General features: G+C 39.2%; 2 protein-coding genes across 7 annotated transcripts; both read left to right on the top strand.

The window, feature by feature from the left end:
* On the top strand, positions 1–7411 carry LOC126713293 (probable inactive ATP-dependent zinc metalloprotease FTSHI 1, chloroplastic). Of its 5 annotated transcripts, none has more exons than XM_050413014.1 (16): positions 3–964; positions 1052–1136; positions 1646–2080; positions 2203–2256; positions 2357–2422; positions 2890–2985; positions 3066–3194; positions 3486–3538; positions 4307–4502; positions 4876–4990; positions 5062–5331; positions 5563–5597; positions 5703–5786; positions 5866–5962; positions 6039–6310; positions 6870–7411. In XM_050413014.1, the coding sequence occupies exons 1-16, from the start codon at positions 249–251 to the stop codon at positions 7053–7055; spliced, it is 2889 nt and encodes a 962-aa protein (XP_050268971.1). In that variant the 5' UTR covers positions 3–248; the 3' UTR covers positions 7056–7411. The 5 variants fall into 5 exon arrangements, with proteins under 5 accessions (XP_050268975.1, XP_050268971.1, XP_050268972.1 ...); XM_050413015.1 differs by having other exon boundaries at positions 5–964; positions 5866–5978; positions 6061–6310; XM_050413018.1 differs by lacking the exon at positions 6870–7411 and having other exon boundaries at positions 1–964; positions 6061–6310.
* A 2150-nt stretch (positions 7412–9561) lies between these two features.
* Positions 9562–13121, top strand: LOC126713292 (SUN domain-containing protein 5). 2 transcript variants are annotated; one of them, XM_050413012.1, is made up of 4 exons: positions 9562–10077; positions 10910–12261; positions 12360–12445; positions 12661–13121. In XM_050413012.1, exons 1-4 carry the CDS (start codon positions 9840–9842, stop codon positions 12893–12895), a joined length of 1911 nt encoding a protein of 636 aa, XP_050268969.1. In that variant the 5' UTR covers positions 9562–9839; the 3' UTR covers positions 12896–13121. The 2 variants fall into 2 exon arrangements, with proteins under 2 accessions (XP_050268969.1, XP_050268970.1); XM_050413013.1 differs by lacking the exon at positions 9562–10077 and adding an exon at positions 10325–10465.
* Positions 13122–21500: the final 8379 nt, after the last annotated feature.

The following is a 21500-nucleotide window of genomic DNA, read 5'->3' as shown; positions in this document are numbered from 1 at the left end:
CCTCGGATTCGGATAAAACAGAAAAAACCTCTCAATGTTTCGACTTTCCAACAGTCTTGCTTATAGACACAATGTTCTGTGATTGCCTGTTCACACTCTCAATTCAACCATCAAAAACCCCGATTTCATAAAACCCTTTTGCCCATTTCACTCAAAAAATGAGCACAAAGTGTCACATTCTCAGTGTAAGTCTTCAAAATAAAAAACCCATAATTTGATAAACCCTAGTGCCCAATTCAGCTGAAACAATGACCTCCATTGGTATTCTATCCATTCCTAAGCTACACCATTCCAAACCCAACACCCACCTTAAAAGGCCACACACAATTCTCATTCACTCCAATGGTTTGAGTTTCACTAGAAGAAATCGAGTTCATTCACCTTTGTTTCTTAGTTCATTCACAGTCTTTTGTAAGTCCAACTCAGAGTCCTCCTCACAGCCTGGTGAAACTAGTGAAACCACAAAAGATGATTTTGTGACCAGGGTTTTGAAGGAGAACCCAAGCCAGGTTGAGCCCAAGTACCTAAGAGGCAACAAATTGTACACTTTGAAAGAAAAAGAGGATTTGGGCAAGAGTTCCAATGAGGGTGTTATTGAATTCGTGGCAAAAAGGTTGAATTTGAGGTCGAAAGCGAAGAAAGAGGGCATAGAGGGTGGGAATGAGAGTGCAGTGGTGGATGAAGCTGTGTATTTGAAGGATATTTTGAGGGAGTATAGAGGGAAGCTCTATGTGCCTGAGCAAATTTTCGGGACCCAGTTATCAGAAGAAGAGGAATTCGATAAGAATTTGGAGGAGTTGCCGAGAATGAGCTTTGAGGAGTTTCAGAAAGCAATGAAGAATGATAAAATTAAGTTATTGACTTTGAAGGAGGATAACAGCGTATTGTATATTAATGGGTATAGGGAATTTATTGTGGAGTTGAAAGAGATACCGGGTGACAAGAGGTTGCATAGAACAAAATGGTAAAGATTCCCCATCAATCAACTTAAAAGTTAATGTTTTTGTGGTTTTTTGTATACAGTTTGTTGATAATATTTGTGTCTTTGTAGGGCCATGAGACTGAATGAGAATGAAGCTCAAGCTCTTTTGGAGGAGTACACAGGTCCACGATATGAAATTGAGAGACATACTATGGTGATAAATCTTTTTATTTTTTTTTAACTCTATTGAAATCGATTCGCCAATCATTACTTGTGGATCAAATAATCAGTCGTTGTATGAAGTGGCGAGTGAGTGACTAAACAGAGGCAAAGAAGTTTGAAATTTGAAACTGAGGTTCAAATGGAAAATCTTTAAAGAATACATGGAAGATTGAATGAATGTTTTATTTCAATAAACAAATCAATTCAAATTCTTGCATATAAACACCTTCTTCTTATTCTTTTTTTTTTTGGTTGGGGGGGGGGGGGGGGGGGCGTGGTGATCTTTATTTCAGCATCTAGCATTGACTTAGAGTTGGTTTATGTTCTCTTAGATTCAGTGTTGCAGCCATTTCTGCACCTCAATATTCCATTGACACAATATTTGCATCATACAATACATTGTGAGTTGGCATGGACAATTAGACATAAAACATAAGTTAAGAAGTTGGGAGATCCTTCTTTTGACTATATATATTTTCCTTCTTGAATCTTCTGCTGCAGTCTTGGGTGGGAAAAGTACCAGAGTACCCTCATCCAGTGGCATCTTCCATATCTAGCAGAATGATGGTAGAGCTTGGAGTTGTGACAGCTGTGATGGCAGCTGCAGGAATTGTCGTAGGAGGTTTCCTGGCATCGGCTGTGTTTGCTGTTACCAGTTTCATCTTTGTGGTGACTGCATATGTTGTGTGGCCTGTAGTCAAACCCTTTCTAAAGCTTTTTCTTGGTCTCATATTTGGAGTTTTGGAGAGAGTTTGGGATAATCTTGTTGATCTATTCAGTGATGGAGGAATTTTCTCCAAGATCAGTGAATTTTACACTTTTGGTGGTGTGTCTGCCAGCCTTGAGATGGCAAAACCAATTCTGCTTGTCCTTTTGACTATGGTTCTTCTTGTTCGTTTCACACTTTCGAGAAGACCTAAGAACTTCAGGAAGTGGGTAAATGTTGCTTAATTTTTTTAGTTCCTAATTTTATCTTTCATTTGCTAATTATATGATTGATTTGGACCATGGATTTCATCAGCAAGGGTCTTACTTAATATGCTCTCTTCAACATTCAGGATCTGTGGCAAGGGATTGATTTTTCACGATCTAAAGCAGAAGCTCGCGTTGACGTTAGTTTCTTAAGAATATTCCTTTGCTCATTGTTCCAAATTTGTTAAAAATTCTAGATTGTATTCTTAATTTTCTATTTTTGGAATGACTTTCTTTCAGGGTTCTACAGGAGTAAAGTTTGGTGATGTGGCTGGGATAGATGAAGCGGTAGAGGAACTCCAAGAGGTTTTGAATATGCCATTCTTGTAGAGACATCATAAATAATTGTGCATGCTTGCTTTCCTTTCTTTGAGAGAGAAGTGATTTATCTCTTTTCCTTTTACTGTTTGATGAAGTTTTAATTGAAAAATGTTATGATAATACTCTTAATGGTTGTTAGTTCTAAACAAACTACTGGGCAGTGTTTCCATATTGTTTCAATTACGTTATTTCAAAACGCTTAAAGGTCTGAATTTTTTTTTTTTTGGTTGAAAAGTTTGATGGTTATCTTCTTTTCTTCAATTGTTCATGACAAATTTTCCTTCATCTTGATTCTCTATTTTATGTTTCTTGAAATTTCTGGTAAATTTATGCTATTTGTTTCATTCTTTTTGTATGGGAAATATGTTTTATGTTTTGTTTCATTTTAAATGTAATGCCTGATTGTAATTAAAATGAAAAGCTTATTGACATCGGTAATGTCTGATGACTAGTTGGTGAGGTACTTGAAGAACCCAGATCTGTTTGATAAAATGGGGATAAAACCTCCACATGGAGTTCTTTTGGAAGGCCCTCCTGGATGTGGCAAGGTTAGCTATAATCCTATAGTTTTGAAAATTGTGTGTGAAAATTGCCAGTCAGATTCTGACATGTACTCATGCTTTTCCAGACCCTGGTTGCAAAGGCCATAGCTGGCGAAGCTGGTGTTCCATTTTACCAAATGGCTGGATCTGAATTTGTTGAAGTTTTAGTTGGTGTTGGTTCTGCTCGTATCAGGGATCTATTTAAAAGAGCCAAGGTGATATATACTACCCATTTTGGATGTGATTTTATTGTGACTTGTTTCTCATCATTGTGATTGCATCCTCTTGGTCCACATTTTTTTTTCAATCGTGGTCTAGAATAAGTTTTGGGGCCATCAGAATCATCCTTGTATGTCAATAACATAGTACTGAGTCTCATGATTTTCTGAATAAGCTGTATTGATTTCTAGATGTCAATTGCAGAGTTCCTTTCATAAATTAGTGCTTGGTATATTTGCTTACTTTGGAAGTTTTTTTTTGAGAATATCAGAGTTTCCCCTGTGCAGGTGAACAAACCATCAGTTATATTCATTGATGAAATTGACGCATTGGCAACTAGGTATGGATGTGTGTGGGTGTGTTTGTGGGTATTTTTGTGATAATGATAATAATTTCATGAAGGAATCTCATGCCCAATTCTAACTCTGGTTGCTTGAACTCCAAAGCTTTCAAGCTGAAGTTATATGTGAACCACACAATTACACATCTGAAAAAATGTTGCTAAAGTTTGGACCTAGTACAATGGATAGTGGAGAAATGGTGTGTTGGAACTCATGAGTAGGTTTGCTTTTGGTAGTTAGCACCAAGCCATTGTCTTTTCTTGCATGTAATCATACATGAATGGGTCAGAACCATGTAGATTTAGGTTCCATGGTTTATGTTGTTCGTCAAATTCATAATGCTAGGGTGGGTGTTAAACACTATTTTAGGATATGCTCAGCTACGATTTTGCGTCCCTAAACAAGACTATATTTTTTGATAATTTAATAGTTACAATTGGGGAGGGGGGAGTTGAACCATGAATGTCATGGACACGCTAGGAAGTGCCAACCAATTGAGTTACAAGACATACCTGGGTTCCAATTTCATTTAATGAGAGTGAAAGTGATGCTCTGCATACATTAGAGCAGTCTAGATAGGGAAGCATTCTCACAATGTTTCTTCATCAATACTTAAAACAAATTTACAGATGATTTACAAATGGCTGCAAAACTAACCAAGCTGTATGGTTGAAGGCGACACATCAAGATAAATGATTATAAAATGATGAACTACAAAATGCACATGAATGAAATGAATGATCATGTGTTTGTTTTTCTATGATCAGGCGTCAAGGAATTTTCAAGGAATCTACCGACCACCTGTATAATGCAGCCACTCAAGAGAGGGAAACAACATTGAACCAGCTCTTGATAGAGCTTGATGGGTTCGATACTGGAAAAGGAGTGATATTTTTAGCAGCTACAAATCGTAGGGATTTGTTAGATCCTGCACTTCTTCGACCTGGTCGTTTTGATCGCAAGGTTTGTTTTCGTTACCGAGTGGGGTGCTGTTATTAGCTAATCTATGTTGCTTCAATAAAAGAAGCGGAAAAGGGGAAAAAAACACCAAAAAACAAAAAGTTGAGATATCGTTATTTGATCAGAGATGTAACTATTCTTTTTATGCTTGCTATCATGTCTATAATGGCGCCTTTGTGTGTCGCTTTTCTAGTGATGTACTTGACCAACCGTTGGCTGGATTTATCATGCATGAAAGTTATTTACAAAATTATTTATGAATATGATGTCGTGTATTCAAGTAGATCAGTTTCATGCTAGATTTTTCTCAAGTTCTATGTTAGCTCTAACAAAGGGTGGTTAGTGCTTCATTATCATTTGGATTCTTCTCTTCTAGATAAGAATTCGCCCTCCTAGTGCAAAAGGGAGGACGGAGATTCTGAAGATTCATGCAAGCAAAGTGAAAATGTCAGAGACTGTTGATTTATCCGTCTATGCTCAGAACCTACCTGGTATGTGTTTCTCTCCAGTGTTTTGCCAGGGTTGTCATTTCCATATCTTAAACCATGTATCTAATTATCAGGATGGACGGGAGCAAAGTTGGCTCAGCTGGTCCAAGAGGCTGCTCTTGTGGCAGTTAGGAAAGGGCATCGGTCAATTCTTCAGTCGGACATGGATGATGCAGTAGACAGACTTACAGTGGGACCTAAACGTGTTGGAATAGAATTGGGTCATCAGGGACAATGTCGTAGGGCTACTACTGAAGTGGGAGTCGCAATGACTTCCCATCTGCTCCGGCGATATGAGAATGCAAAAGTTGAATGCTGTGATCGCATTTCAATTGTGCCTCGTGGTCAGGTCCTCTTTCTGTTTCCCTACCTATATTTTCCTCTTCTTTCATCAGAAAAAATTCTTATAAATAATGAATGCAACTTTTATATGTTTTGGACATTGTCCAAGTTCCATCCAGAACTAAGCCAAAAATCGAAATTGTGCCCACTAATTTGAGGGCTACAACTAGACAATAGCTATTGACATTTGGCATATAGAATAGCTCTGATGATACCTGTGTTCAGTATTACAGCACTGGTTATTCACAGAGATGAAAGTTATCCAGAGGTGTGATGTGTGGCTTTCTTGAAACTTTCTTATAGTTGTATTTGACTTAGATATCTTTCTGTCACCTGGTATTCATGGTGTACATGTTTGAAATGATGTGTGCAGACATTGTCTCAACTTGTATTTAATCGACTTGATGACGAATCATACATGTTTGAACGCCAGCCTCAATTGCTGCATCGCCTTCAGGTGTGCACCTCATGTTTTGAGCTGGTAGTTCTGTATTGGATTGCATCATCATTTAAATTGATTTCCTTCCTATGTACAGGTATTACTTGGAGGGAGGGCTGCTGAAGAGGTCATTTATGGACGGGACACGTCTATGGCATCAGTTGGCTACCTTGCAGATGCATCCTGGCTTGCCCGTAAAATTTTAACCATGTTGGTCCCTTACTTCAGTATTCTTTAAGTTTCTGGTTGATTTGATGCTTCTAATGCCAGGTCCTTTCTTCCTTTTCAACAGATGGAACTTGGAGAATCCAATGGTCATACACGGAGAACCACCACCTTGGAGGAAGAACGTTAAATTTGTAGGCCCAAGGCTGGACTTTGAAGGATCTCTTTATGATGACTATGGTCTGATTGAACCTCCAGTCAACTTCAATTTAGATGATCAAGTTGCAGAGAGGACCGAAGGGCTGATCAGGGACATGTACGGAAGGACAGTTGATTTGCTTAGGAGGCACCATGCAGCTTTGCTCAAAGCTGTGAAGGTAGTTTGATGTGGTTTGTGTAGACTTTTGGTTGCATTACGTTCTTATGCATTCATTATTAAATATTTTAAGTTTTTTTTTTTTTTTTGGTTGGGTTTTCAAAGCTGTTGAGCATAGAAGTTAGAACACAATTCTCTATATTTGAAGTCCTTTTCATTTCGTCCATTTCAGGGTTAAGATTGTCACATCATTTAAAATTTTAAATAATGTGGCAGTATGCACCCCTTTTGATTTGTAAATTTAATTTGTAGTATGAAATGGATCAATTTCAAATGGAAAGGATCCTTTTCCATTAAGCATAGACCAAGTTTTGAAAATACCACGTAATCTTGATTCAAAAGGAATATAATCAGTTGTGCTTTTCATGTTGTTGCATATCATAATGATATAGGCTAATTAAATTGTATTATTACTCCCATCTCTGTGTGTGTGTGTGAGGGAAAGTAAAATAAAATTCCCATGAAAAGAAATGTATTAATCTTCCATCACCCTTGTATTAGTTGGTACAGTGGTTCTGTAACTAAACTGACTTGTGATCTCACTATGGACTTGCATTCAGGTTCTTGTTGATCAGAAGGAAATAAGTGGGAAAGAAATTGATTTCATCCTGAACAAGTACCCTTCACAAACCCCTATAAGTCTCCTTTTAGAGGAGGAAAATCCTGGAAGTCTTCCATTCAATAAACAAGAAGAAGAGCAAGAATTGGAGTATGCCCTACTAAGTCCATCCAAAGGAGAAACCTAGTGAATTTGATGCAAGGTGCAGTTTCATATTAGACATCAACTTGGCCTACCTACTTCAGCTGGAGCATGCAACAAAGGCTACACCTAAACTGGCAGCTTATTGGGTTGGAGAGCATGAATTTGACATGGCATACACCCAAGAAGGGGGAGAGAGAGAGAGAGAGAGAGAGAGAGAGAGAGAGAGAGAGGCCATCCTCCAATTTTGGTGCATTTATCAATATAACTGTTTAGATTGATATCTACTGTTACATATTTCACTCCCAAAAGGTGTTAATTATTTGATGTGATTCAAAATTAGCTTACTTTCTGTAGGTAATTATATTAAAGTCCAATTTAAGTTAATGGCTTTATTGTCAATCTTTGCACTCTTTTTATTGGAGTTTGGCTGCTTTGGCAGAAACAGTCGAGTGTTCAATCATGAAATTTAGAATAAGGACATGAGCTGATTACTGATGTACTTACTCATTTATGCCTCTCATCATTTGTGTTCCATAATCTGGATCACGTGCACCGCAGACATTTTCTTGTACTCTAATTGCACCAAGCTTTATGTTAGGATAAAATCACAATGCTACGAGTACCATGGGGAACTTGGACTTTGGATGACTAAGGTAAAAAGCTGTCATAGGGTCAAATTTTTTACTCGATTTTCCTGTGATGGCCCTTAGTCTTTGACTTAGTCTCAGTCAACACTACACACGTACTGTAAGAAACACTTAGAACAGATTATTAGGGACACTTACACAACACACACCATGTTTACAAGGAACTCACCCCCAACCTTTATTACTTAATCTCAAGTATAAACTTACAAACTTGGAGAAAATACACAAAATTCTCCTTAAGGTAAAATACACTTCGTTGTTGACACCCCAATAGCATTAGGGTCGTATACACATAAATAACTGCTATGGTAGTTACTACCTAATAACTGCTTGGGTCTTGGACAATCTGACACTTGTGGTATGATTTAGGACACCTTGAACTGCTGTTGTCTTGGTTGCTTCTCCATGTTTTCAGCCCCTACACAGCAGGTCTGAATATCAGGAAAACCAGAAACTGCCTGGTAACTGCTCCTGCACATCAGCATATGCACAGTCCATGTCTCAGCAGATCATAGGGCTTTTGCCCACCACTCAATTGCCCACACAAAATCTGAATAGACGTTTTGGGATGCTTGGCCTATGCCTAAGCTATCCTCCATCAACCAACACAGCCCACAAGCAGCACACACACAAGGTAGCAGCCATCAGCCCACTAACATCTGTCCATGCACTAGGCCAACACCTACTAGCCTATGCCTTGCACATAGCATCTGATACACATCATCATGGCAGCCTAACCCTACCTTGCACACAAGCCACCAAGCCCACACACAAGCAACTAGCCATCAAGCCACCAATGCCATGTACATCACTTAAGGGTTGACACCACCTGCTACCACTCATCTTAAAACCAACTTTGCCCACCATGGCCCTACTCTACCATGGCCTTTGAGCATCATATGGAGTAAGGTGCCTCCACATGCTGCTCCCTCACGCTGCTCACTGATCCAACTCGAATAGGGAGGCTAGGCATGTCCCCTTAAAAAGCCCTTAGGAGGATTACTAATCTGGCATGAGGAACTATCAATGTGTTGAGAAAACATAAAACCATATGACTGGCCTAATGCTGCCTAAACACCATCATTCCTCATGTCATTATCAGCAACAAGTAAAGCTCCTAACACAAGCTAAGCTTATATAGTATTCAAACTATATTGCTTCAATTACCTAATGTAGCTCAAATTGTTCACACAGAATTTAGTTAAAACACCCTACACTGATATTTTTTCATAAAATAAGCATTGGAGCACATAGTTGTCCATCAAGATGGTGCATGGTATATTAGTCCTATGTGATCTCCTTCTCACATGAGTGTGGGTTGAACCACTATATAAATGGGTGATTATTTATGATTGGTACATATAAATTACTATTCAAACTAAATTGATTCACTTACCCAATGTAGCTCAAATTGTGAACACCTTTTTTTTTTTTTTTTTAATTTTTATTTTGAGAAGATGGGCATACCTAATTTGGTTCACGCATCAACACACAATTTTTTTTTCTACATAAGATAATCATTGCAACACAAAATTGGTCCACCAATAATTGGCACCCAAGACCATTTTTTAAAAAATATTCTAAAATATTATTGAAAGGGTCAAGATTTTTTTTGACACTTCGTAATATTTGTAAAAAAATTATCTAGATTTCAAACCTTTCTCCACTGGTTGAAAGTGTCCTCCCTTATTGTAACTATCGAATTATCAAAAAAAGAATATCCTCTATAAGTGTATTTCAAGGACTGTAACATACGAGTAGCATATTTTTTAGCTTCTAAAAAAATAAAATTATTGAAAAAAGCTGTTTATAGAAAGAGTTCAATTCAAAACTGTTGTCAAACTCAAACGGCCACTGAAAAAAGAGGTTTATAATGAAAGAATCTTTTTGGGTTTTGAACAACTTTTTTTTTTTGTTGAAAATTGGGTTTTGATAAACTTTCCGAGCTAATAGCGCAATTTAGATGGCACAAAGTAGTTTACGCTAAACTGGGAGTTAAGAACTTAATATAGCCACAAATACCACACACAAAAAATTCCTTTACGTGCTCTGATTTCTCAGGAAAACTCTCTCTCTCTCTCTCTCTCTCTCTCCTTGTTAAAACAAGCGAGACGCACAAAATAAAACTGCCGACTTCACAACCCTGTGTGTCTGTGCGGATGAGAATTGATTGAGAAACTATGAAGAAACCTCAGGATGGGTCCTTCATAAATGCCAAATGCCACCAAAACATCAATAATGATGACAACAATGAAAACAACGAAAACAGAAGCAAGTGTAGCAGAAACAGCAGCAACAACAGCAAGACTAAAAGGAGGTTCTGTGAGCTTTCCTTGTCTTCTTTGGTGTTCTCTCTTTGGTGCCTTGTCTTCTTGTTCTACTTTAAACTTGGCCTTGGCCATGGCAATGGCAATGGAGGTAATTCTTCTTCCCTTTTTGTTCCTTTTTATATATGGGTTCTGCACCATTTCTCTCTCACCTCCTACTTTTTTTCACTTTGGGTTAATTTTCAATTTTTTTAGACTATTGGGTTTTGGCCTTTTGGGGGTTTTTTTTGGTTGTTGGGTTAAATTATTATTCTGTCTTTGTCTCTATTTTGCTTTCCCTTAATTTACTTACTTTTCTGTTTGTTCAGTACATATTTTGGCATTTTTTATTTTTGGGTGAAGCTTTTCATTTAAAAAAAAAAAAAAATGAAGTTTCAATTTTTGCCTTTCTTTTCTTTTCCTTCCATCTTTGTAGCTGAGTAGACAGTTGGAAAAAAAATTGAAACATGGAATTCTGGGGTGTGATTGCAGTGCTATATGTAAGATTTTTTGATTTATTTTCTTTCTTCCTGCAAATTTGTGGTAATTAAAGCAGGGTATAAAGTGATTGTGGTTACTTATTCTCTAATTCTTGAATGCTATTTTTTATTTTTGGTTTTGTGATGTTCATCTTTATAGACTAGAGAGTGAATGTTCCAAGGACTTTTCTGTCTCCTCCCTTTGTGGTCTCTTGTTTTCTGTTGCTGTACTTGATCTTCTATGTTCCATGTTCATTGTCCTTTGGCTGAAGTGTGGAGTCGAGTAAAGTCTCTTCTACTGCTGCCTTAATGTCATAGTTGTTATTATAAAATTTGGTGATTTGCTTTTAGTAAATTAAAACATTTGGAGTTAACAACTGCATGATCTTTGGCTTTTGTTATTTGAATGTTGGGGCTTTATCACTTAATTATACCTTACATGATGTTATATTGATTGTACTTCAGGGAATTCACCTCCTGATAACAGGAGCACACTCTGTCCTATTGTTAGCAATGATAGGCTTGGTGACCATGCATACTCATATATCACAAATGGAAGCAACACTCGCACAAATGGAATGTTGTTACAATTTAATATGTCAACTCATGGTAACAATTCCAATGTTCTTCAAAGATTTGAAAATTCCAACTGTTCACTCCCAGAGACAATAAGACTGGAAGAAGTACTTTTGAAAGTTTTAGGTTATGCCGCATCAGTGTGTAAAGTACAAGCACAAAAAGAAGGAGAAATAATTCAAGTAGAACAACTTTCAAGTGGGAGAACTCATAATTCTAGCTATCTCAATTTTGATGAGTTCCGAAACATAACAAAGCAAGGAAAAGGTAAAGCCATGCCTAGTCAGCTTGTTAACATCACCCACCGGCTTGAACCTGATGGAACTGAGTACAACTATGCCTCTGCATTTAAGGGTGCAAAGGTGGTGACTCAAAACAAGGAAGCAAAAGGAGCTAGTAACATTTTGGGGAAGGATCATGACAAGTACCTGAGGAATCCTTGTTCAGTGGCAGAGAAGTTTGTGGTAATTGAGCTTTCAGAAGAGACTCTGGTTGATTCTGTCAAAATTGCAAACTTTGAACACTATTCTTCTAATTTCAAGGAGTTTGGTTTGTCTGGCAGTTTAAGCTATCCGACTGAAACATGGTCTCCTTTGGGAACTTTTGTTGCTGCTAATGTGAAGCATGCACAATGCTTTAAGCTTCCTGAACCTAAATGGGTGCGGTACTTGAAATTAAATTTACTTAGTCATTATGGTTCAGAGTTTTACTGCACACTAAGTTGTCTAGAGGTGTATGGTGTTGATGCACTTGAGCGGATGCTTGAAGATCTCATTGTGACTTCTGCGGAACCTATTCCCAGCGAATTGCCAGTGCCTAATTCAACTGAATTGCCTTCTATAAAACCAGATGTTGGTCCAGTTGACAGCAAAAGAGATAGTGAAGTTCAAAATGAAACTGAGACTGCTGGTGCAGGGACAGAGAGTAGCAATGATGCACAAAAACTCAATGTTGTTGCAACAAATCCTTCGGTGATTTTGAATGGTATTCCTGATCCTGTAATGGAGGTTAGACCACAGCCAAATGGGAGGATACCTGGCGACACTGTTCTGAAGATTTTGATGCAGAAGGTGAGGTCGCTTGAATTGAATTTATCTGTGCTGGAGGAGTATGTCAAAGAATCGAGTCGAAGACAAGGAGATATTCTGCCAGAGATTGACAAGGATCTATTGAGAATATTATCTCTTATGGAAAAAACCAAAAGAGAGATTAAAGATCTCTTAAGGTGGAAGGAGAACATGGTACTGTCTGACCACATTCCTCTCTCTCTCTCTCCTCTCTCTGGGGATAAGTAGCTTTATGCATCCAACTAATTGTTTGGCATCATTCCCTTCTGCAGGAAAAAGGAATTACTGACCTTCAGTCATGGAAAGCTCTTGTCTCATCTCAAGTGAATGCATTGGTCAGAGAAAATAACATTTTAAGGTTGGGAATGTGTATCTTATCATCTGAATTCCTTTGTACCCTCTTCATTCATTTCTTAATTATCTTATCTAAAGGCTGCAATAACTGATTTCTTCACTCTTTATTATGTATAATATATGGACTTTTTTTTTTCCTTATTTGCTTTCCATATTTTCCTGTTTTTCTACTTACTGTGTCTGACATGTTTTATGTTTCTTGTTCCATTATTGCCACAGGTTAGATGTTGAAAATGTTGTAAAAAATCAAACAAGTTTGGAAAGTAGAGAGCTTGCTGTGCTGGCTGTGAGTCTATTATTTGTGTGCTTTGCAATTCTCAAGCTAGCATCAGCACAAATTTTCAACTTTTTTGGAGCTTGTCAGTCTGATCAAGTTTGCGAGACAAGTAGAGGTTGGGTTTTGATACTTATTAGCAGTAGTATGACCATATTGATTACCTTGGTCTATAACTAGTCCCTCATTTTTTGTAGCTCTAGTAAATAAAACTGTTTGCATCTTGGGCCTCTTTGTAATTACTGATTCTATATAGAGGATGGTCTTGTATAAACGTTTCATGTTGCTTTATGCATGACTAAACGCTGACACTACTAATCTTACCTGAATATATATATTCAGGTAAGTCTTGTACAGGGTGTCTATATTGAAGCAACTATATATTTGGATGATGTTTATCATGTAATTCTTTCTTCTTTTTTTATCTTTGGTTAGAAATCTACCTAAATCTACCCCTAGCCCCTCCCCACTTTGGGGTCTGCTACTCCAACGGGAGTCTCCAAACTTCCCCCATCTTTATGGCTTAGGGGTACACCGTCCAACGTAACAGGCTGGTGTGTATCATGTCATTCTTTTTGTTCCTTTGGGGATACAAAGTATTACAGGCTACAATGGTTAGCAAAATACTATGATATTTTCTTTTTTGGGAGATAATATAACATATAAGGAAATCACTTGACTCAAAAGCTTATGCTTTGTGAGTTTGGACTTAGTGATGTTATATTAACTGTTCACTCATTATTATTATTATTATTTAATGTGACTTTACTACTTAACTAACCACATTACTCACGTAAATAGTCTAATATTTTTTTTTTCCAATTTTGTCTATAGGGGCTAGCTAACACATAACAAAGTCCGACAATAATGCTTTGTTCGTTTCGGCAATAATGTTTTCTAGAAAATGAGTCATTTTTCAAAAAATGTTTTCTATAAAACTATTTCATTTTCCTATGTTTGGTAGTAACCTTAAATAAGTTGAAAAAAAAAATCTTTTAACTTTCCGTATTTAGTTTACTGTTGTTTTCCAAAAAAAATTAGTAGAAAACAATCTCTAAAAATAAGCCATACTCTTTATGTTAACTAAAGGTAGTTTTATTTTGACTCATTTTTTCTAATGCTACCAAACACTAGAAAACACGAAAAACTATCTTTACACAATATTTTCCATTGAAACAAACGGGGCGTAATATAGAAAATGGGTGCCTTTACTCTCATGAAGATCTTGCATTCAATGAATCATCCATCAAATTCTTCAATGGAGACATTTAAGATACAAGTGCTTATCCCGAACTCTCTCTCTCTCTCTCTCTCTATATATACACACACACACACATGAGTATTAAACTATACTTATAAGTTGCCCATGTAAGAAAACTACCTTTGGTTGCCTCATACTTTCTTTCCTAAAAAAAAAACACAAGATTTTTCCCCTTAACAATCCATTCACAATGTATAGTTTCTGGGGTTTTGTTTTTTTGTTTTGTTTTTTTTTTTTTTTTTTTTTTTGAGAAACATTTGTGTGGTTAACTTTGAAATCTAACTATTGTTAAAATTATCCTACAACTATTGTTAAAATTATTGAAAAATATGGTTTCCATAGTTGACTTGACTTTGAAAAGTAAGTATTTATTAAATAAATATTTTAAAAATTGTTAATCATAGTCATGATATCATATTAAAATTAGAATTGTTATTCGGATTGGGAACAAAAAAGTGGTGGTAGAAGTTATGTCCATAGCGATATATATATATATATATATATATATATATATTTTTTTTTTTTTTAAGTTTTATTAATTGACCAACCTTAGTATTTACTATTTAAATGGACGGAGGGGATTGCCTTGTTTGACTTTTCAAAAATTCCTTCCCTCTCTTATATTTTTGGTAAAAAAAAAATGCAACTTTAGACTTAAATTTAAATAATAGCTCCCCTCAATTTTTTACTAAAAACATGTAACACGTTTATTTAGATGACTTATGCATCAAAATTTTTTTTTTTTATACAAGATAGAATTCTACTCTAACCTAATCTAAGTGTATATGTGTGTGAAGCTCCCTCCTGGAGACTTGAACCCCGGCTCTTACCCCCAACACTCCACAAACACTTATACCTGTGGAGCCTAATCTAATTACTTTTATACCATAAATAACTCATTAATTCTAAGTATATTTAATGAACTTTATAAAAATAGAAACATTTATATATTATGAATGCATTGTTTCTTTCCTTTAATTACCCTTATACCATAATGGCAAATCATAGAAATATATAAGTAAATATTTTTGGGCAAGGGTAGAATTTCTATTTTGTATAAAAAAATATTTTTAATAAAAATATTTATTATTATTATTGTGGGGTCCAATAGTTTGTGGGTTCGGCCCGCTCGCTTATGGGAAGTTTACAAACCCCAAACTGAAGGAGACCAGGGCCCAAGCCCAAAAATAGTGAGCTCAAAGTGGCCCGAAGATACGTCCGAGGACCGCTCAGTCCTCGGAAGACCCAAAATCCCATTGACGAAAGTAGAATACAAGCAAACTTAAAAGATCAGAAAATATCTTGGGGGAAGTTGTCCTTAATACCCCTCACTGATATGACACTGCACCTAACAAAGCCGGATTCTTAGGCTTTATTGATCATCTCCCACAATTTCGGGATTAGATTGATGGGACAGATATCTGTCCTGGAAAGATCGACCCTACACGTGGACGAGGGACAACGAACGTAGGCTAGTATAAAAGAAAACGTTAGGTAACGAAGCAAAGGGAGAGGACCCCCATCTCACTTCCTGGGAAAAACTCCAGGAATGAGAATGCCCGGATAGTATACGCACTCCACCATGGAGAACCCATCGACGGGTAACCGGAGAAAACATTAGTGCTCCTCGGACATGATCCGAGGAGCCAAATCCCTCAAGTCATAAAGGGGTAAGGCCTGAGTATCCAGATTAAAGCCTTTTCTTGTCTTGGTTCACCTAAAGTCCGGCCTATACCAACGCCCTGTGACCCAACGCTGGCCTTTCAAGCCCACTCTCTACAAATATTATTGTGGGGGATCTTTCACGCGCGAGCCCATCGTCGTTGTTGGGCCGCCAGAGATTCGTGTCCCCACAATTGGCGCCGTCTGTGGGAAGGCTTGCGCGTTGGCACGGGTGGCGCATGAGTCAGCTCTCTCGCAAGCAGAGATTCACGAGTTTTTCCCACCTCCGGCGACGTGCAGCTGTTGCTCCGCCATAAGCTTCTGCTAGGGGCTACGCCTTACACTGCTAACGGCGCGGGCAGCTCTAGGGGCTTCCGGACTCAAACCAGCTCTCCCCTCCCTGGCCTGGGGGCTAACCTGTGAAAAATAAATAAGTATAGAGAAAAGACTACTAGAAAAAAAAAGGAAATCTTAAAAGTTTTGGACAGAACCAAGGCCTTGCATGGTCCTCGGATCTAAGCCTATGGGGAAACCAAGTACAAAAAAGAGATCTTAAAAGTTTTGGACAGAACCAAGGCCTTGCATGGTCCTCGGACCCAAGCCTATGGGGAAACCAAGTACAAAAAAGAGATCTTACAAGTTTTGGACAGAACCAAGACCTTGCATGGTCCTCGGACCCAAGCCTATGGGGAAACCAAGTACAAACAGGAAATCTTAAAAGTTTTGGACAGAACCAAGGCCTTGCATGGTCCTCGGACCCAAGCCTATGGGGAAACCAAGTACAAAAAAGAGATCTTACAAGTTTTGGACAGAACCAAGGCCTTGCATGGTCCTCGGACCCAAGCCTATGGGGAAACCAAGTACAAACAGGAAATCTTAAAAGTTTTGGACAGAACCAAGGCCTTGCATGGTCCTCGGACCCAAGCCTATGGGGAAACCAAGTACAAAAAAGAGATCTTACAAGTTTTGGACAGAACCAAGGCCTTGCATGGTCCTCGGACCCAAGCCTATGGGGAAACCAAGTACAAACAGGAAATCTTAAAAGTTTTGGACAGAACCAAGGCCTTGCATGGTCCCCGGACCCAAGCCTATGGGGAAACCAAGTACAAACCAGAAATCCTACAAGTTTTGGACAGAACCAAGGCCTTGCATGGTCCTCGGACCCAAGCCTATGGGGAAACCAAGTACAAACCAGAAATCTTACAAGTTTTGGACAGAACCAAGGCCTTGCATGGTCCTCGAACCCAAGCCTATGGGGAAACCAAGTACAAACAGGAAATCTTAAAAGTTTTGGACAGAACCAAGGCCTTGCATGGTCCTCGGACCCAAGCCTATAGGGAAACCAAGTACAAAAAAGAGATCTTACAAGTTTTGGACAGAACCAAAGCCTTGCATGGTCCTCGGACCCAAGCCTATGGGGAAACCAAGTACAAAAAAGAGATCTTACAAGTTTTGGACAGAACCAAGGCCTTGCATGGTCCTCGGACCCAAGCCTATGGGGAAACCAAGTACAAACAGGAAATCTTAAAAGTTTTGGACAGAACCAAGGCCTTGCATGGTCCTCGGACCCAAGCCTATGGGGAAACCAAGTACAAAAAAGAGATCTTACAAGTTTTGGACAGAACCAAAGCCTTGCATGGTCCTAGGACCCAAGCCTATGGGGAAACCAAGTACAAAAAAGAGATCTTACAAGTTTTGGACAGAACCAAGGCCTTGCATGGTCCTCGGACCCAAGCCTATGGGGAAACCAAGTACACAAAATAAAAACCGTAAGTTTTGGACGGAACCTAGGCCTTGTATGATCCTCGGACTCAAGCCTATGGGGAAACCAAGTACACAAAAGCACCGTCGGAGTCCCCTACTTCCCAGTCGATTGCTCGGATGGATTATTTAGAGATTATCAGCCTTAGACGGTATTCACATGCTTATCACAGAATATTCGACTGTTATCCCGGTTAGTTTCCTAAGTCTGATTTACTATGAATTATCGATATAATGCCTGGTAGTATTGTTAAAGTGGAGTTAGTTAAAATATGTTTCAAGCTATTTTGCTCTAAATATTCTGAAAGAAACACACGCATGGGGCACACTCACTCACAGAGTAGTGTAGTCAAAGGAACAGCATCCAAAACAAGTGAAGAAATTTCCATTATCACTAAAACAAAGAAATAGTACAGCGTACAATGAAAAGCTGGAATCAGTTTGCGTCAAAGCTCATTACATAACCGAAAAGAAAGGAAGATACAAGAGAATAAAATGAAGCTGAGGAAGTAGGTCAGAGGAGAGGTTGGCTACAGCCCCAAGACCTTGTTCTTCCTCAATGCTTTCACATGCCCACAACTCAAACAGCAAAAGAGACCCAACTTGAGCCTGACACCGTTGAAGGAAAGGTGCAGGGAGTTGGAGGCTGAGGGGCTTTCTCTAAATATACGCTTGCCGCAAAGCAGAGGCGCTGATGGCGGAAAACCTTTCTTCTGACATACCAAAATTCTGGCATGAACAGAACCTGCTTCGGATTTTGACTGAAAGAGGGAGAGACCCCTTTCCCCCCGGGACGAAATGGAGTACTCTCCTGAACTTATGCTTCCTGTGCCCGTACCGTACTATTCTGAGTCTCATGAAGGCACGGCGTATCAGCGTCGGAGAAAGTTCTTTCTTCCCAACCCTTGCCTTAAACATGTTATGCTAAGGGAGGAGAGCTCCGGATATGGAAGCTGTGATGTGGGAGAAAACTGAAGGATTTGTGCGCATATATAAAGCAACTCTTTCTCCCTCCCATTTATTTGAAAAGACAAGGTGATGGCAGTCAACTCACGCGGCGTCCCAAGGAACGCTACAGACAAAAGGGTTCTGGCTCAACTTCCAACGTCAACTGCAGCCCTAAGATTAAAGAAGCCTCGTAAAGGCGCGCCTCGATCATTGTGACGACAGAGACTACCACGTGGCCAGAGGTTGCAGAAATATCTCTTAATTCATGGGCTAAGTGGATTCGCGGCCCAGGCCCGCTTTGCGTGAAGGCCCAGGTGCTGTGGCCCACGCCGAGCAATAGCCGTTGCCGAGGACAACCCCTGCTCGGCACCTTATGAAATGCCTGACGGAAGGGAGAATCTGAACTCAAAGAGTCCTGGACAGAACCAAGGACTTGCATGATCCTCGGACCCAAGCCTATGGTAAAACCAAGTACAAAAAAAAAGATATCTTATAAGTCTTGGACAGAACCTAGGACTTGCATGGTCCTCGGACCCAAGCCTATGGGAAAACCAAGTACAAAAAAAAAAGAGATATCTTATAAGTCTTGGACAGAACCTAGGACTTGCATGGTCCTCGGACTCAAGCCCAGAGGGAAGCCAGGAACATAAAAAAGATATATCTTATAAGTCTTGGACAGAACCTAGGACTTGCATGGTCCTCGGACTCAAGCCTATGGGGAAACCAAGCACCTCAAAGAAAAAGTATAAGTCCTAAACAAAACCCAGGCTTTGCTAAGTCCTCGGACTCAGGTCTTTTGGAAAATCAACTGCTCGGATGGAGAAGTTTCTCGGCTCAAATACGGAAAAAAGTTAAGGCCAGTGTGTTAAGAAGATGGCGAAACGAACTGATGATCGTTAGCCTAAGGAAATTGTTCATTGGGAAGGAGACATGTCCTCGGATGACTACTTCTTACACCTTATCGAACACTTAGTCCCCATCTCGACTAATTTTAAGGTAAATCTCGTTCCTCACTGGTCGGATTGTTATGTCGAATAATAATTTTGTTAAAGTTATTATGACATCTTTTTATTAGCAAGTATTTTGGCCTTAGTTGTCATTGGTTCAAATGCTATACTACTGTGCCGAGCAGAACTTGCAAATTTATTAAAACATATAAACAGAACATGCGAAATAGAATAACAGTAACTTTTATTAATATAAAGAAATTATTACAACGTACAAAGAAGGGCTTAAGCAAGCCTATACAAAAAATGAACTGCCGAAGCAGTAATCACATCCGTAATACAGATAAGTAAACCGCCAGGTGTCCTTTAAACTCGCCTTCAAAGTCTCTCTAAAATCTCTGCCTCAGTACTGTTCATATCAGAAGAACTTTGTATAGAAAAGATGAAGGAGAAGGAAGAAGAATTGGAACACATGGAAACACTTCAGCAAGCTCTTGTCGCTGAGGAGTGCAAAGGAAAAAGAAGATGGAAGACATGAGCAGGAAGGAGGAGAAGAAGAGGGAAGCAATGAAAAGAAAGTAAAAGGAGCAAAAGAGGGAAAAGGGGAGCCATATTAGGTATGCTCATGAGAGAGCGGATGGAGATGACAAGGGAGATTTTCGACTCAGTCACACCGAAAGTGGGATGTGACGAGTCCCTGCTTCGGATTTTGGCTAAAAGAGGAGGGAGGCAAATCTTGAGTCTCCGCCATCCCTGCCCCGACCGAGCCATCTCAAGCTTTGTTAGGGCATGGCGTTTCTGGGAAAGGAAGGATTTATTCATGGCGGATTACTATGGTGGATGTATTATTGTATAAGGAATAACCAGATGGAAGAAGTGAACTCTGAGAAGAGCCTGAGGAGTTCAGATATGAGAGAATCACCTTTTGTCTTCTCTCTTTATATAGGGGAGGAAGACAAGGGTACGTAACATGTTCTGGTTCCCAAGGAAATCTGCGAATAAATGTGCATCCGTTTCGTTCCCCCACGCTATCAGTAACCGTTAGATTGGGGAGGTCTCGTAAAAGGAAGATATTAAAGGCACGCTACGGATAACCAAACGGAATAAGCGCATCACGCGTAAATCGAGGGAAACATCTTGTAGATCGGCGCATTCCTCGGGGAGGTGAAGAGTCGCCAACGTTGATCAAGGGCCGAATTAAATGAGCCGCAATAAAGGCTCGGTATTACCAAAACCCACCTTTCCAACCAAGACGTTGGACAGCAGGGTTTTGAGGGGCTAATGTGGGGTCCAATAGTTTGTGGGTTCGGCCCGCTCGCTTATGGGAAGTTTACAAACCCCAAACTGAAGGAGACCAGGGCCCAAGCCCAAAAATAGTGAGCTCAAAGTGGCCCGAAGATACGTCCGAGGACCGTTCAGTCCTCGGAAGACCCAAAATCCCATTGACGAAAGTAGAATACAAGCAAACTTAAAAGATCAGAAAATATCTTGGGGGAAGTTGTCCTTAATACCCCTCACTGATATGACACTGCACCTAACAAAGTCGGATTCTTAGGCTTTATTGATCATCTCCCACAATTTCAGGATTAGATTGATGGGACAGATATCTGTCCTGGAAAGATCGACCCGACACGTGGACGAGGGACAACGAACGTAGGCTAGTATAAAAGAAAACGTTAGGTAACGAAGCAAAGGGGGAGGACCCCCATCTCACTTCCTGGGAAAAACTCCAGGAATGAGAATGCCCGGATAGTATACGCACTCCACCATGGAGAACCCATCGACGGGTAACCGGAGAAAACATTAGTGCTCCTCGGACATGATCCGAGGAGCCAAATCCCTCAAGTCATAAAGGGGTAAGGCCTGAGTATCCAGATTAAAGCCTTTTCTTGTCTTGGTTCACCTAAAGTTCGGCCTATACCAACGCCCTGTGACCCAACGCTGGCCTTTCAAGCCCACTCTCTACAAATATTATTGTGGGGGATCTTTCACGCGCGAGCCCATCGTCGTTGTTGGGCCGCCAGAGATTCGTGTCCCCACAATTATTATTATTATTATTATTTTTTTTAATTTTAATTTTCCATTTAGAAAATTAGAGATATGGACGTTATTTTTTTCCTTTTAGAAGAAATAATGAATGTTTATTTCATGGTTAGGAGTCAAAAATATGAAAAGTGTTATGTCCATAACAATTTCACAATATTTT

Source organism: Quercus robur, chromosome 2 (genome assembly GCF_932294415.1).
Source record: "Quercus robur chromosome 2, dhQueRobu3.1, whole genome shotgun sequence".
Taxonomy (NCBI): domain Eukaryota; kingdom Viridiplantae; phylum Streptophyta; class Magnoliopsida; order Fagales; family Fagaceae; genus Quercus; species Quercus robur.
This window is presented reverse-complemented; position numbering and strand designations above follow the sequence as displayed.

Excerpts from the sequence above, each read along its gene's own strand:
- LOC126713293 (XM_050413014.1), top strand. The coding sequence starts at position 249 with ATGACCTCCATTGGTATTCTATCCATTCCTAAGCTACACCATTCCAAA. Across the intron at positions 2,081-2,202 it reads CTAAGAACTTCAGGAAGTGG|GATCTGTGGCAAGGGATTGA; the intron begins GTAAATGTTGCT and ends TTCAACATTCAG. Across the intron at positions 2,257-2,356 it reads AAGCAGAAGCTCGCGTTGAC|GGTTCTACAGGAGTAAAGTT; the intron begins GTTAGTTTCTTA and ends ACTTTCTTTCAG.
- LOC126713292 (XM_050413012.1), top strand. The coding sequence starts at position 9,840 with ATGAAGAAACCTCAGGATGGGTCCTTCATAAATGCCAAATGCCACCAA. Across the intron at positions 10,078-10,909 it reads CCATGGCAATGGCAATGGAG|GGAATTCACCTCCTGATAAC; the intron begins GTAATTCTTCTT and ends ATTGTACTTCAG. Across the intron at positions 12,446-12,660 it reads AGAGAAAATAACATTTTAAG|GTTAGATGTTGAAAATGTTG; the intron begins GTTGGGAATGTG and ends TTATTGCCACAG.